The 15,976-nt window shown below is 39.7% G+C and overlaps 1 protein-coding gene across 1 annotated transcript in view; it reads right to left on the bottom strand.

Annotated features, from left to right (window-relative positions):
• CNTNAP2 (contactin associated protein 2) overlaps window positions 1-15,976 on the bottom strand; it is a 2,786,505-nt gene that overhangs the window by 318,889 nt on the left and 2,451,640 nt on the right. The window contains exon 15 of the mRNA XM_073630449.1: window positions 12,928-13,055. Within this exon, the coding sequence (XP_073486550.1) occupies window positions 12,928-13,055 (128 nt within the window). The remainder of the gene's footprint in view (window positions 1-12,927; window positions 13,056-15,976) is intronic.

Consider the following 15,976-nt stretch of genomic DNA (forward strand, 5'->3'; position numbering starts at 1 on the left):
AGGAATAGTGCTTGTAGCGGAATACTATATCCTGTGCTATACATGATGGACAGAAATAAATAAACAAATATTTGAATAGGTAATACAGCCCTCATATATGTTTCAATTGTATATAAAGATTTGTGCTTTGGTTTCACCTTTAATACATAAAATGTGGCTCTGCATCTGCAGTATATAGGCAGAATGGATTAATTTGGAAAACGACTTTGTAACTTTCCCGCAGAGTGATGATTTCTCTCACTGCACTTTATGAACTTTCAAATGCAAGTTAGGTGCTTCTCTGAGATACATTCTACTAATGATTATACATATTGGAGAATTCCCTTAATACCCCTCTCCTATACTCAATCTTTTAAAATCTCCAATACTTGTAATAATTTCTGTTTGTACCAGTGAATATAATCACATCAAAGGTAGCAGCAGAGTGATAAAAGTGCTCACATGGGATCTCGACACACAACTGTGTGATAAAGATTTTAAAATTAAAGTACTTTTGCTTGAAACAAATATTCCAATAATGATACAGTATATTCTGCTAAAAACAGCACAAGCTGCTGTATTGCCTTGTTCTGTTATAATTAGCCAGACATCATTGATTTTAATAACGTCTTCTATGAATCACATTTTAAAGATGAAAAAAGGAATCAATATACTAATGTGCTCAAGGGATATTACAAGTTAAAAATGTATATTGTGCAATTTCCCATAAACTGCTTCTATCTCCTATGCTAAAGGGGAACTTGACCTGATAGGAGATTTGCCTGAATGTCTTCACCCAATTTGAAATGTAACACCAATCACAATTTTTTTTTTCTAATTTTTGGATAAAGTAGGGAAGGATTAGATTTTGATTCTTAGTGGGTCGCTGTTCAGAGGGTTGTACAGCAGCGACTGACAGACATTCGGGAGGTTATCCTGCCACCTACTGAATCACTGTTTTTTAAAAATCTCAAGAGGTATTTTGTATTAAAAAAAAAATACGCCGCGACTGCGAGCTGAGTTTGGCTTGTAGCTATGGTGCGCTCTTATTGACCTCAATGGGCGAGTTTGATAAGTAGTGTCAAACTCTGCAGGTTGAGTTAACATAGGGTGTGTATGCCCTGTCCAGTGGTAAAAGTGAGACTGCTCATGTGAAAGACTCCTAACAGATGACAACAAAATCTAACAGGGGGTCTAGCCTTCCATTACTTTATTAAAATAATTCAATTTTATTTTGAAAATGTTAGTGGGGATTTTCCCTCACTTTATGTGTGGGGTGGTAGTAAATCTCTGTGCCAGAGAAGATCACTATGCTATGTCCTTATTCAGCTATGTTGCTTTCTTCTATCCGGACAGCATTGATGATGTTGATTCATTGGGGTTACTACAATAAAGATGCAGAGAATGTACACTTTGCATAATGAATGTTCACTGAGCTTACTAAATAAGGTGAAGCTGTGTTCACTTCAACCACCCAATCATATCCCTTGCAAATGACTGGGTATTCCAAATTAACACACCTTTTTTACCAGGCAAAGCGAACATTTAATGTGCTAAGTGAACAGTCTTTACCACACTGACCAGTGAACCACTGACCAGTGAAGGAAGCTAAACTAGATAATATGTATGGCAACTGTCTAGGCAGAGGTGTGTAAGTCACAAGTCTGGCTTTACAGAATTAAAAGACTTTAGCAGATAAGCAAGTCAACAGGTGCCTCACCTCCAGCTACAGGCCTCACAATCCAGTCTGTGTCTCTGCAGTGTGTGCATCACCTCCACCTACAGATGGTGGTGTGGTCAGACCCAGCGGCTACTCCGGAAGATGGCGCTTTTATGTCTTTTAGCTCAGTGATCCTGTGAGATACAATATTTTGTTCTACTGTGTGTCCTTACGTATAGGAGAATGACAACAAGGCTTGACTTGACTTGATATGTGTGAATGTACAGTGCCATTGTGTATTTATCTCTTTACCTGGACTCCTGATTTATTATATAAATGCCCAAAAAATGGGCAACAATATTATTTGTTCGTGACTTCCCCATGTAGAAAAATTGAGGGCTAACTTCTCCTAAACTAAGATGGGACTACAGAACTCTTACTCCTCTCTTCATCACCAAAGCATGGGGTAGGTATTGAGTAGCCCACAAATACAGCTGGTAACAATGTAACTGAATAGAATGAAGCACAATCAGAAAGACAGCTATCAGCTGACAATATTTCTGCTAGGATAAAAGGGTATTTTTACACTAAATAAACAGGTAGAAATAGAGAGCTACCATGTGTAAAAATTGGGTGACATCACATCCCTCTTCATACAGATAGGTCTGTACTTTAATATCCCACTATACAGTAAGCAACAGCCAATTGTAAAGTCCATTCCTACAGTATAATATTGTAAGTCCATTCTCTAGAAATTATACCTTTAGGGCCAGTTTGCAGTGCAGATTCCGGTGCAATTCAGGTGCGATTCCAATGCAAATTGTAGTGTATTCGATTAGAAATCACACCTGAAGCGGACTGAAATCGCCCAGGACTCTTTTTCAAATTGGACTGCAAACAGGCTGTGAAAACACACTGAAATGCACAAGAAAACTGATCTTAAACTGAAACTGATGTGAAACTGATCTGAAACTGATGTAAAACTGAAGCCACTGCAAGTGGAATCTATCCAAAAAAACTCCAGCTGACTGTGACCTGTACTTCACTTACAGTCCCAAGTACCTCACTGTCTTGCAGCACTGGAATCTTGTACCCACTTAACCAACCCTGTCGATGTCCATCCAGGCTCTTCCAAGTGATGGAGATGTAGACTCACACTGCTTCTTGGACAACTTGGACTCTCTTCCATAGCTTCCCACCTGCTCTATCCCAATAAGTTCTGTCCTGGCCCTATGAATTATTGGATTACTTTGCAATAAGCCCCCAGGCTACCTTCCTTTCTCTGCCTTCTGCCCAGGAGAGCAAGGTCCCTCAACAGGAGTCTCCTCCAGCAGGCTGGACCCAGGTATACTGCCCTACACTCACATACTGCAAGCTTCCCTTGCTGCACAGGATTCAGACTATTTATGAACTCTTCTCCACCTCCTGGACACATCTCCCCAGGGATTGGCTGAAGTCCCATAAATATTCAGGCTGCAGTCTCTACCCTCCCTCCCACTACATTCTAGAAATCTCTAGAAGACAGGGGGAAGTAGCAGAGCAGCAACCTGTGAAACCCTGAGCAGCCCCAATTACTGTAATCAACCCCTGCTCCACTGATTGCAGAGGAGCTAAAACTAAATTTGGCCTAGCAGCCTACTCTTCCTAGGAGGAAGCTACATCTGTCAGTGATCATAATGTTGTGACTGATTGGCTTTTTACAAACAAATCCCATAATAAATCCAACAGAATAATTATTGTATAGACGGTATATGCTGGCATTACTATGTCAATAACAATGCTTGGATTACAGTCGCTTCTGACTTTAGTTCATGCAGTATCTTAGCAATTCTTTTCCGATTTTACTTTGAACTTTAAAAATACAAATATATAAATAAAAAACAGCTTAGAGATGTAAAAACCTTTGGGCACAATACTTTAATCTACCTGGTCAGTCTGTTCAGACTTGGTAACCAGGAAAACTTCACTCTTTAAGGCCAGATTTGAAAGCCAAAGCTACAGCATTGGCCATGTTTTATTTGTATATTTTACTTAACTTATTATATCAAGGATAGCTATATATACATCTGATATTACTTGGTGGCTTCAAGTACATAGATTTAAAATACTGTATATGTTTCATATTTATTGTATTTGATCTTAACATCCTGTAAAAACTGTGGTAAACAAACTGCATTATGGAGAAGCTCTCAGATAAAGCAATGTATGATTTATTGTGCCACTAGCAATATTTTGATCTTTTTTCAGAGACCTCTGTGAAGATTGTTTCTTGAACAATTCAAGACAATATATTCTGACAACACAGCTAATGTCACACTTGTCATATGTTCATCTTTTATCAGACAATACAGTAAAAGTATTACTTTTGCAAGACTGCATTAAACAATGAATAAAATATTTCTTATAGAAAATACAGAACCTAATTGGGGGGGGGGGGATATTTGCGATAATTGGAAAGTATGTGATTAAAAATTCATATATATACTGTATTTATTGGCGTATAACACTCATTTTTTCACCATGAAAATCGTGGTGCAAATAGCGTGTGCGTGTTATACGCCAATACTTCAATTTTAGCTGCCTCGGAGGGGACAGGGAGGGGGGCGGGATGAGTGCCGTCAGATTACATACAGTGAGAATCTCCTGTTTACTTGGCGGTTTCTGTAATAGGAATTTCCGTGTCCTTGGCCGCCATTGGACCCCTGTTCTGTCTATCATAGGAGATTCTCGCTGTATGTAATCTGTAGGCGCTCATTCTGCCCCTCTCCCTGTCCCCTCTAGGCTGCATATTGGGCATCGATCAGGCTGCATTGATGGCAATGGTGAGGCTGCTGCATTGTTGGCAATGGTGAGGCTGCAGATGGGCAGTGACCCTTATTTTGCTTCAAAGTTCTTTATTTAAAATTTAAGTTTTTTTCCTGAAACTTCCCCCTTAAAATTAATGTGCACTTTATACGCCTGTGCGTGTTATATGCCGATAAATACGGTATATATGTATATAGATAGATAGATAGATAGATAGATAGATAGATAGATAGATAGATAGATAGATAGATAGATAGATAGATAGATAGATAGATAGATAGATATCATGGTCTTTGAACCAGCTACATTACTTCCTATTACTTGGTCATTAGTGAAAAGTGAACTTTAAGTGCACCCAACAATTGCTTACATCTCTCCTGGGTTAAAAAGATGATTTTGACTCATCAAAATTCCAACTACCATTATCATGTCATGACTAAGCAAGGCAACTACCCCCCTAAAACCTCCCTAAATGAAGTGATTTCTACATAGTACTAGTAAAAGAAACAGATGCAGAGTGAATGGTAGGGTAAAATGGAGAGGCGCGGTTAAAAAAAAGGAAGCTGTAAAAATATTGCAAACCTTTCAAATTTTCAAGTTGTAGGAGTACATTGGAAGTGGTTGATAGGTGGAGAGTGTGCCCATCAAAGAATCTGGGTTATTTATACTTGCTACAAGGCAAGCTGAAGTTTTTATTTCTTTTAACAAATATTAGATATGCAAAATACAAGTACTTTAAGGAGCTGAACACTAAACTCAGAGCATATATCTCCATGCTAAAACATGCAAAGTAATAGGCTGAGAGTGGGAAAGTTTGGCCTTTACTGAATCATCCTACTCGGGTGTATATGCATGAAACCGACCATTATACTAAAATGAGGAATATGGCAATGGGATGGGATATGTGATGGAATGAGAACACCTTCTGTTCTAGGAAGGCTCATGCACTGATTTGGTTGGAGGGTTTTTGATTCCTTTAGCCCCTTTTCATCATAACCTGTCAGAATATACACTAATCAACACTGCAACTAATTGGCTGCAATGCTGATCAAACACACATTTTCAAACAAGCCGTTCATGGGAAGTCGACCATTAGATACATTTTCCATGAACAAGAACAGCCATAGATGGATCGAAATGTGGCCACTCCCTGCTGAACTGGCTGAATTTCAATCCATCTATGGCCAGCTTGAGGCCACATTCACAAATGAGCTTTCCGGGAAAACGTGAAAAATGCACATCGCGCTTGTGGTGCAGTAATTCTTAATGGCGCTCCAAACGTAACTAAAAAGGACATATTTTGTCACACAGAAAATTGAGCAAAAATAAACTGCAATGCTCAATGCCTGCAAAGGTATGGGAGCTTCTTTTGGTGCATTTTTTGCACATCTCGTGCTAAAAATGCTGCAAAAACGTGAGAAAAGACGTGCATTAGTACAACGTGAATGAGTGCATGGAGCTTTAAGCTGTAAGGGTAGCAAACATGTTAAAAATCCTATAAGGTTATATTTTGCTCCCTGCTGGAGAGATTTCACTTGACTTTCTATCCTAGAGATGCAATATTAAGTGAGTGTAAATCTCCCCAAAGTAAAGGGGAATTCCCATCTTAGACGGTTGTCATCGGATCATTTTCCCCCATTTACTCTCGTTCCCTGTGCTCATGACAACTGTAACATTTTAGATTACGTCTTACTTTTTGTCTTGTGACAATAGTCACAGGGATACAGTAAATAGAAGGCCAAATCTTCCCAGCAACGACACAGAGGGCAAATAGAACCTGACAGAAGGTACTCCATGGGCTCCATTTGCAATTACTCATGGGAAAATCAGGGAGGATCCATGTGCATAGGTACAGGCAGGAAGCCTTATTGAAAACAATGGAGGCCTGACAGCAATTAACTGAGGATAATCGACTCTGAATTCTGACTGTCTGCATCCAGGGCTGATCATCTGCTGGTAATCATATGAACAATTTTATGTGAAAGGCCACAGATAGCTGCGGGGGCTGTCAGGCTCCTATTGCTTTCAATGGGACTTTTTGCTCGCACCTATTCGCATGGATCCCTGCTGAGCCTTCCAAGGGGAATGGCAGATAGCCTCATTTACCCGTGTGAATGGGGCCCTAAAAGCCAACTCCAGTCAAAACTTTTAATCTAGTTTTAGACAGAGTGGGAAAGTTTAAAACTTTTAAAAATGTTTTTATTTGTGCCTTCTTATCCCGGAGTTGATTGCATGCCCCTTTTTTCTTGAACGGTCACAAGAAAGGGAGGGAAAAATTTCCCCAGTAGGGCACAGACAGATATTAAAATCCAACAGAAATGCTACCTCTTCCCTTATTGTTTATAAGTTATTATTTCTTGCCTAGGAGTTGGCCTTTAATGATGTACTCTTTTGGCCAACTCTAATTCAGCCTTGCAGCTAATACACGATTACTGCATCTTAAACAGATCAGTTCATCAGTGAGTATTAATTACAAATTCACATTTCTTGCTGTGGGAGCAATTATTTTCTAGCATTCTTAACACACAGGAAAAAAAAAACAAGGAAAAAAAAAAAAGAAATACTAAGTTATTACAGCCATCTGAAAATTCTAATCTAACAAAGAAACAGGCCTATTAATTATACTGCTTGATGAGCAAGGATATCAAATCAAACACTAATATTCACTAACATCCCCAGGATTGATTGCAGTTTGCACAATAATAAACCTGGCTAATATGGGAATAAATAGCAGTGTTGATGACATTGGTAGCAGCATCCCATCTGTGAAGTGTTCCTTTTATGCGATTACTATTATCTTTTATCACAAAGCAAGTATGATTGGCAGAATTTTCTCATTAACCACAAAAAGGCCTCGTAACACATTTGATATTTGCTACTCTGTTAAGATAGGAAATTGCAGAACAAATGACATAATTAAGTAAGCCCTGTCAAAAAAACATTTTTACTTCTAAAAAATTATATTACAAAAGCCTTAAAGAGTAACTCCACTTTTGTTGAGAAAAAAAACATTCCCCCCCTGGGTGATCTATGTATGTTGCAAGGATTTTAACAAACTTTGTTGCAGAGTCCTACCTTTTGTTATTCTGAAGAAATCCTTATGCATTTCTCTGTGTCCATGTGGGAAAGTGAATCTAATGGGAGTGGTTTCATAATTTTCAATCAGCTGCAGCACCTACAGGGCACTAATGAGGAAAGCTGCTGGGTCTGCATCCCTTTAGATGTGATTTCCTATTAGGAGTATCTCACCAAAAATGTCATTGCATTGCATGAATCTATCTATGGTCGCTCTGCTGACACCCCCTATTCAGGTGCCCGGCCCATTTTCGGGAGCCAGGCATCTGAATTACACCGGCGGGGATGGTTTTTTAGAAGCACCTGATTAGAGCCATAGGCTCTAATAGGTGCCCAAAAATGTGAACAGTGGACGCAATGCTGTGCATTCGCTGTTCATTCAGCTGTGTGTTAGTAAAGCGAAGGAATTCGGTTTGCTAACACTGAATCCACCTCTCAGCCAATCAGGTTGCCGGGCCTGTTACCGGTCACCTGATTGGCTGAAACGTCAGGCGGTGTGATTGGACGCTTGAGAGAGGGTGGAAGAAGACATGGAGGACGTGCAGGAGACTGCGGCTGACCCGCTCTGAGACAGGTAAGTGCCAGGCAGTATCTGATGGGGCACACTGGTGGCATCTGATGGGGCACACTGGCGGCATCTGATGGGGCACATTGGTGGCATCTGATGGGGCACACTGGCAACATCTGATGGGGCACACTGGCGCCATTTGATGGGGCACACTAACAGCATCTGATGGGGCACAGTAGTGGCAATTGATGGGCACAGTAGTGGCAATTGATGGGCACTCTGGCAGCATCTGATGGGGCACAGTAGCGGCAATTGATGGGCACACTGGCAGCATCTGATGGGGCACAGTAGCGGCAATTGATGGGCAATCTGGCAGCATCTGATGGGGCACAGTAGCGGCAATTGATGGCCACACTGGCAGCATCTAATGGGGCACAGTAGTGGCAATTGATGGACACTCTGGCAGCATCTGATGGGGCACAGTAGCGGTAATTTATGGGCTCACTGGCAGAAATTGATGGCAGCATTTGATGGGCACAGTGGCTGCATTTGATGGCACAGTGGCTGCGTTTGATGGGCACAGTAGCTGTGTTTGATGGGCACAGTGGCTGCGTTTGATGGGCACAGTGGTTGTGTTTGATGGCACAGTAGCTGCAATTGATTGTTTTTTTTTCAGTTTGTTTGCGCCCCCCCAAAATTTTGAGCATCAGCCGCCACTGCTAAGAACATATTCAGCAAGTACAGAAAATTCCTGTTCCTCTTGCCCCAGTTTGTGGGGGGAGAACAGAAACAAAAAAAATCATCTTTCTACTGTAAACTACTAATCCTATTACCCCGTCATGTCACAAAGAATGACATAGGCAGACTTGTTTGAAGTCCAGGGTTGGTGGCAACCATGGCTGCCTCCAAAGATACAGTGAAGGAGTGAGAGTAATCTTCTGGTGCCCAACATGTAACCATTGAGGTCCCTGCAGACAGCACTTTGTGCTTTGGAGCATCTTTAGACTGGCTTATCGACTTACTTTTTCCTTTGCTGTCCATTCTCTTTTTCATGTTTCTTTTTCATCTGATCTTTTATATTAGCTTTTATAATAGTTCTTTGTGAAAGAAATATCAAATTTGCCATAAGTAATTTTTAAGGGCACAATATAGAGTACAAATGTGGAAGCACTGATTTATATAGAGGTTATAATAGAAGGGATCTTTAGCAATAGTAAAAATAAACTGCGCTAAATGTTCATTACGTTATTTTAAATAAATGTCCTGGAATAAATAACAAATAATAAAGTCCAAATATCTCTTCAGGCAAAAGCACTTCGGATCACCCAAATGCTTCAACATACACAGAACTGATTCACAATCCAAACATCATAGTAGTAAATTGCCCTTACCAAAACACCAAACAAAGTGGACGGATGGCTTAAACCCAGCCAGGGCCTTTATGATAGAAAATGATCCACTCTGTCCAGGTGTAGGTTGTAGTTCCCTCAGTTTAATACCGGAAGAAGAAAATAACAAAAAGACTGGCCATAGTGTAGTATTGTTATACAGCGTATGTGGACATACAAACGTGACCAACACCCTGATGTGCACATAAAACGAAAGGTGATATTCCCACCACCGTAGCTGTAGAGTATGCTTACCAACTTGCAAGCTTTATGCACATTTAGCTCTATACCACACTAGGACTCAATTGATTGTTGATAGGAAATGAATTGTTCACCCACTGTAGCCAGGAAATCCATATCCTCAGTATATGACCCATCAAATGAAAGCCCAATTTGTCCTTGCTCTGATATGAAGTGATGTTTCATCCTGTCTTTAGCAATCTTTTATCTTTAGCAATGCTATGTAATGTGTCTGTAATATCTGACATTATCCTGAAGCATGCTTACAGTTTGTGACCATCCCTACTGCGTGTAGGCAGTCTCTTATTATCTCTTGTAGCATGCTCATAGACTATGACCATTTTCTTTCCTATGTCTGCAGTCTTTGAAAGATTTCTATAGCCTTACATTTACTAAATACTATAGGGTTGATTGGCAAAAAGGCTGTTTTTCTGGAAGGGGCGTTACACTTTGCAAAGGAATTTTCCCCAGGGCTTAGTGAATGAGATAAAGCTCTGCTGACTTCTCTCATCCAGTTTTTTAAATTTTCCTTGCATGTGAATGGGTATTTCTTGGAGGGTGAAATTTCACCACATTCACTAAGCTCTGGGGAAAATTTCCTTGTAAAACGTGACTTCTTTTTCAAAGTGAAAAGTCTATTTGCCTTTAGGAAATCAACCCCTTTGCGTGGCCCTTTGGTGATGTCAGGGGCTACACCCTGTATCCAATACATTGACCATCACTGGAGTAGCCATTAAGGGACTTCAAGTATGTCATTTATAGGATTATCAAGTGAAAATAATGGAAATAAAAGCCTGTAATCTGCTGTATAATACATTTTTTGTTTTCGGGTTTAGATACGCTTTAACCCAATTACTCACTAACAGCTAAATACACATTTAATAAACATACACTGGTGAACTGCATGAGCTGCTATACAATATTTCAGTCAAAGTGAACATTAGTAAGTAGGCTGAAGCTGTATTTATTTTAATTAACCAATCATATTATATAAAAAAATCTCTCACAGCTCCTTCCTCTTTATTAACATTCAAGCCCCATACACACTATCAGATTTTCTGCTGATTTTTGTCTTCATATTTACCAAAACCATGTAGTGTAAGGGCCTCCTAAAGTTTGACCTCATATTATATGGTTTTGGTAAATCTGAAGACAAAAATCAGCAGAAAATCTGATAGTGTGTATGGGGCGTCACTCTGCTCAACCCCAATATCACTTTAGAGAATATGGCATCTTTGAATTTGGAGACAGCATCATACTTCTGTTGAATTTTTACTTCTAATTATGCTGGTTGCAGCTTTAGGGGTGAGACTCATATTGAGAGTAAAGATTTCATATTGAGAAGGGAGGGTCACTAGCATCCCTAAAAGATTCTCCATGTAAGAATCCATTGGCTAATCCAGCCTATTAGTTTATTATAAGTAGCAATCAGCAAAACTGCTCTCTGATATCTCTTGCTTTTTTTTTTTTTTTTTAATTCATGGTAACAAGGCCATTTATTTTGGTTGAGGAAAATCAGCTGTTTTGAAGCCTTTTGTTCAAAGTGCTATTAATCCCAAAAACAAAAATGTATTAAATTACACCTTACCAATTCATAGATATGGCGATTGCATTAGTTATTTTTTTTCCTTTATTGTCACATGGTGATCCTGCCAGTATACCTGTTATTTTTTACCTTCCTTTAACAGACCAAGCTGTCCAGACATTGATATCAATGGGCAGCGCCGCTGAAGCGCCAGTGGCGCTTTGCCGGCACTTTTAACCCCTGTTAGCGGGTGAAAAAGGGTTAAAAGCTCCAGCAATTGCTGCATGTTTAACCAATTGACAACTAGCCGCCGCAGTTATACTGCGGCAGGTTGGCATGGCTGCGCAAATTGCCGTAGCTATACGTCGGCTCTTTAAGACGCTATAGCAGGCGCGCTCCTGCAGCGTGTCCCCGGAACCGATGCGCGTGCGGCACCCGCAATCGCTCCTGACAGAACGAGAACGGGGATCTGTGCGTGTAAACACACAAATCCTGGTTCTGTTCTGTCAGGGGTGTAGAGACAGATCGTGTGTTCCTACTAAGTAGGAACAATGATATGTCTCCTCCCCCAGTCAGTCACATCCCCCCACAGTTAGAAACACACCTAGGGAACACACTTAACCCCTTGATCAACCCTTGTGTTAACCCCTTCCCTGCTAGTGACATTTATACAGTAATCAGTGGCTATTTTTAGCTCTGATCGCTGTATCAATGTCAATGGTCCCAAAAAAGTGTCAAAAGTGTCCGGTCTGTCCGCCGCAATGTCGCAGTCCCAATAAAAATCGGAGATCACCGCCATTACTAGTAAAAAAAAATAATAATAAAAATGACATAAATCTATCCCCTATTTTGTAGGCGCTAAAACTTCAACTATCAATATACGCTTATTGCAATTTTTTTACCAAAAATAGGTAGAAGAATACATATCAGCCTAAACTGATGAAGAAATTTGTTTTTTTACCTTTTTTTATACTTATTATAACAAAAAGTACAAAATATTGTGTTTTTTTCAAAATTGTCGCTCTTTTTTTGTTTATAGCACAAAAAATAAAAACCGCAGAGGTGATCAAATGCCACCAAAAGAAAGCTCTATTTGTGAGAAAAAAATGGCTTGGTCAGGAAGGGGGCAAATCCTTCTGGGGCTGAAGTGGTTGAAGAGGAACTGCAGTCTGCTCACATAATTTGTAATAAAAACATCTTTGATTCTGAAGCTTCCCTCCAACCACTTTGCATATTATTTTATATATACTGTGATTCTGTACTTGCCAAATATGCTGCAGAAATCTCCCTCCACTAAGTCTGGCTGCATCCATTTTAACTATGGGCAACTGAAGCTGCTGCCTGTTCACTTCCTGGATTTACACAGACACACAGAGGCACACCTTCAGCTCTGCAGCTCTCATTGTCCCTCTTATGACTCATTTCTCCTCCCTTCCTGGCAAGGCGTGAGAGAGAGAGAGCAGTGCATGAGGTCATAAGCCTAGGCTTTTTACCAGACAAGAAACAGGAAGTGGGCTGTATAAGGTATTTACTGGCAGAAAAAAAAATGTTTTACTATCCAAAGTTAAAACAACAAGGGCAGAAGATTTAATAGATGGAATTGTGAAACAACGACTGAAGTTCCACTTTAAGTATTCTTTTACCTTTGACAGGTTCCATTTAAAGACTTTTGCAGCTCAGTGCCACTTTTCACAAATGTCCTCTATCGCTGTATATTATAGGATAAAAGGTCATTTAAAACACTTACTGTCTCCAAAGCATCGTAGGGGATCAACAGTCAGCTTTGCCTCTGACGAAGAACGATATGTATCACCAACAACAACCTGTGTGACCGGCAGGTGATCCTTATAGGACAAAATGCCATCATCTTTCCTCCTGTGCCATGCAAAAGAAGAAAGGTATTTTATCAGTGAATAATGTAAAAATGTAACCATGGTAACTAATACAGCACCCTAAAAACAAACAGTTTGCAGCCACTTTCTGACATTTGTCTGTAGGGATGAATAAAGGTAACAGTAAATTTCAAGTGCAAAATTATGGAGCTTATTAAATTTTTTTTTGGCTAATTAATTATTTATTAGACAGTCTGAATCTGCTGAGGATAAAGAAAACAAAAACCAGTGCTAACAATCTTGAAGCTTGAATTTATATGCCCATTCATGCAAAACTCAACCATAAATAATCCCTCCTTAAATGGTTAAAATGTTTCTGCCTTCCATAAAAGGATGGAATTCTCATTCAATGAGATGGTAATATCCAATGATGGATTTCTCTGCTGTTCTGTTGACAATAAGCTGTCTAAGCTAACATCAGCCTGAGTATTTTACAGAAATTAAAGTGGATGTCTATTGTTTTTGTGTAGATTTTATTTCTTTATTGTGTTTAGATATATTAGGAAATCACATTTACCAGGCCATTCATAACTGCTTTGCTGATAAAAACCCTTTTATTTACAGAGATCTATGGCTTAAATTATAAACACAGCTAAATCAATTAGCGAACGTCTAAAAAGAAAACAGTTTCTGCTGTTCTTCCTACCTTTTACAAACAAATTGTGATGTGCCAGACCTGTGTTATGGATGTGCCCTGTATAAAACGTTTATTTAGAAAGTAAAAATATTGCATAAATAGTAAAATAGAGCACATCATCTAAGAAAACATGCAATATGTAAGATATATAATACAAAATAAAGTGCAGCGCTAATGCAGTTAAAGTGGTTGTAAACCCTTTACAACCACTTTATACTACAGGCAAGCCTATAATTAGGCTTAACTGTAGCTACACTGGATATCTCCTAAACCTGCATGGTTTAGGAGATAACCCTGTATTTGCATGTGCCAACGTCATCGGCACATGCGCACTTAAGTAAACTGAAGCAACGGCACTTAAGTGCCGTTGCTTCAGTTATACTGTGCCGTTACCGGCAGCTTCTGCACACATGCGCAGGAGTGATGTCATTGCGGCTCCGGCCAATCACAGCACCAGAGCCGCAATACCCTCAGCTACATAAGAGCTGTCAAGCTAGCGCCGTGTCATTGGCTGGGTGCCTCCAGTGGAGACAGGATCCTGTGCGTGTTCCTCGCTGGAGATCATCCATCACTGGAGATCGAGAATTGGATTACATCGCTGGAGTAGGAGTATGGATTTATTGGATTACATTGCTGGAATCTCTTCTATTTTTGTTTTTTTTATTTTTAATAAAGGACTTGTCCCAAGCCGTCTCCTGTGGTTTTTTAACATTTTGACACTTTCTTTTTGTGAAATGATAGGGGTACAATATATCCCTTACCAAGGGTTGTGAGGATGAGGCCCTTGTCCCCATCAACATAGGGACATCCTCCCCATGTTGAGGGCATGTGGCCTGGTACGGTTCAGGAGGGGGGGCACTCTCTTGTCCCTCCTCTTTTCCTGCGGCCTGCCAAGTTGTGTGCTTGGATAAGGATCTGGTGTGGATTTTTGGGGGGGACCCCACGCCATTTTTTTTTCATTTTGGCATGGAGTTCCCCTTAATATCCATACCAGACCTGAAGGGCCTGGTAATGGAACTTTGGGGGACCCCCATGCACTTTTTTTTTTTTCACTGACTATCAATGACTTTCATGTGTATTGTTGGGAACGACAATTCATTAATAGCCGGCACTAGCGCTAGCACTTTTAAATGACTTTTTTTTCCTTTAGAAATGTCATTTTGCTTTCGGATTGTTATAAATACGGGAAACATGCGCTACTTTACAGCCATACTATAGACACCCCCCAGGTACGAAATTTAAAGGAATATTTCACTTTTATTGTTTCACATTAAGCATTATTAAAATCATTGCTCCCAAAAAAAAACGCCAGTTTTTAACCACTTAAGGACCAGCCTCGTTTTGGATTTTAGGTGTTTACATGTTTAAAACAGTTTTTTTGCTAGAAAATTACTTAAAACCCCCAAACATTATATATGGTTTTTCTTCTAACACACTAGAGAATAAAATGGAGGTTGTTGCAATACTTTTTTTTGCACCGTATTTGCGCAGCAGTCTTAAAAGTGCACTTTTTTGGAAAAAATTCACTTTTTTGAATAAAAAAAAAAGACAACAGTAAAGTTAGCCAAATTTTTTTTTATATTGTGAAATATAATGTTACGCCAAGTAAATTGATACCCAACATGTCACGCTTGAAAATTGCGCCCGCTCGTGGAATGGCGTCAAACTTTTACCCTCAAAAATCTCCATAGGCGATGTTTAAAAAATTCTACAGGTTGCATATTTTGCGGTACAGAGGAGGTCTAGGGCTAGAATTATTGCTCTCACTCTACCAGTCACGGTGATACCTCACATGTGTGGTTTGACCACCGTTTTCATATGCGAGCTCTACTCGCGTATGCGTTCGCTTCTGCGCGCGAGCTCGTTGGGACGGGGGTTTTTAACATTTTTTTTAATTTTTATTATTTATTTTACATTATTTTATTTATTTTTACACTGTTTTTAAAAAAAAAAAATGTGTCACTTTTATTCCTATTAATGTAAACATCCCTTGTAATAGAAAAAAGCATGACAGGACCTCTTAAATATGAGATCTGGGGTCAAAAAGACCTCAGATCTCATATTTACACTAAAATGCAATAAAAAAAATAAATGATTTTAAAAAATGACATTTGAAAAAATGTGCCTTTAAGAGGCGTGGACAGAAGTGATGTTTTGACGTCGCTTCCGCCCAGCAGTGTCATGGAGACGAGTGGGTGCCATCTTAGCCTCACTCGTCTCCAGGCACAGGACGGAGACAGATGCAACGGATCGCGGCGGGAGGGGGG

Source organism: Aquarana catesbeiana, linkage group LG05, assembly GCF_042186555.1.
Source record: "Aquarana catesbeiana isolate 2022-GZ linkage group LG05, ASM4218655v1, whole genome shotgun sequence".
Taxonomy (NCBI): domain Eukaryota; kingdom Metazoa; phylum Chordata; class Amphibia; order Anura; family Ranidae; genus Aquarana; species Aquarana catesbeiana.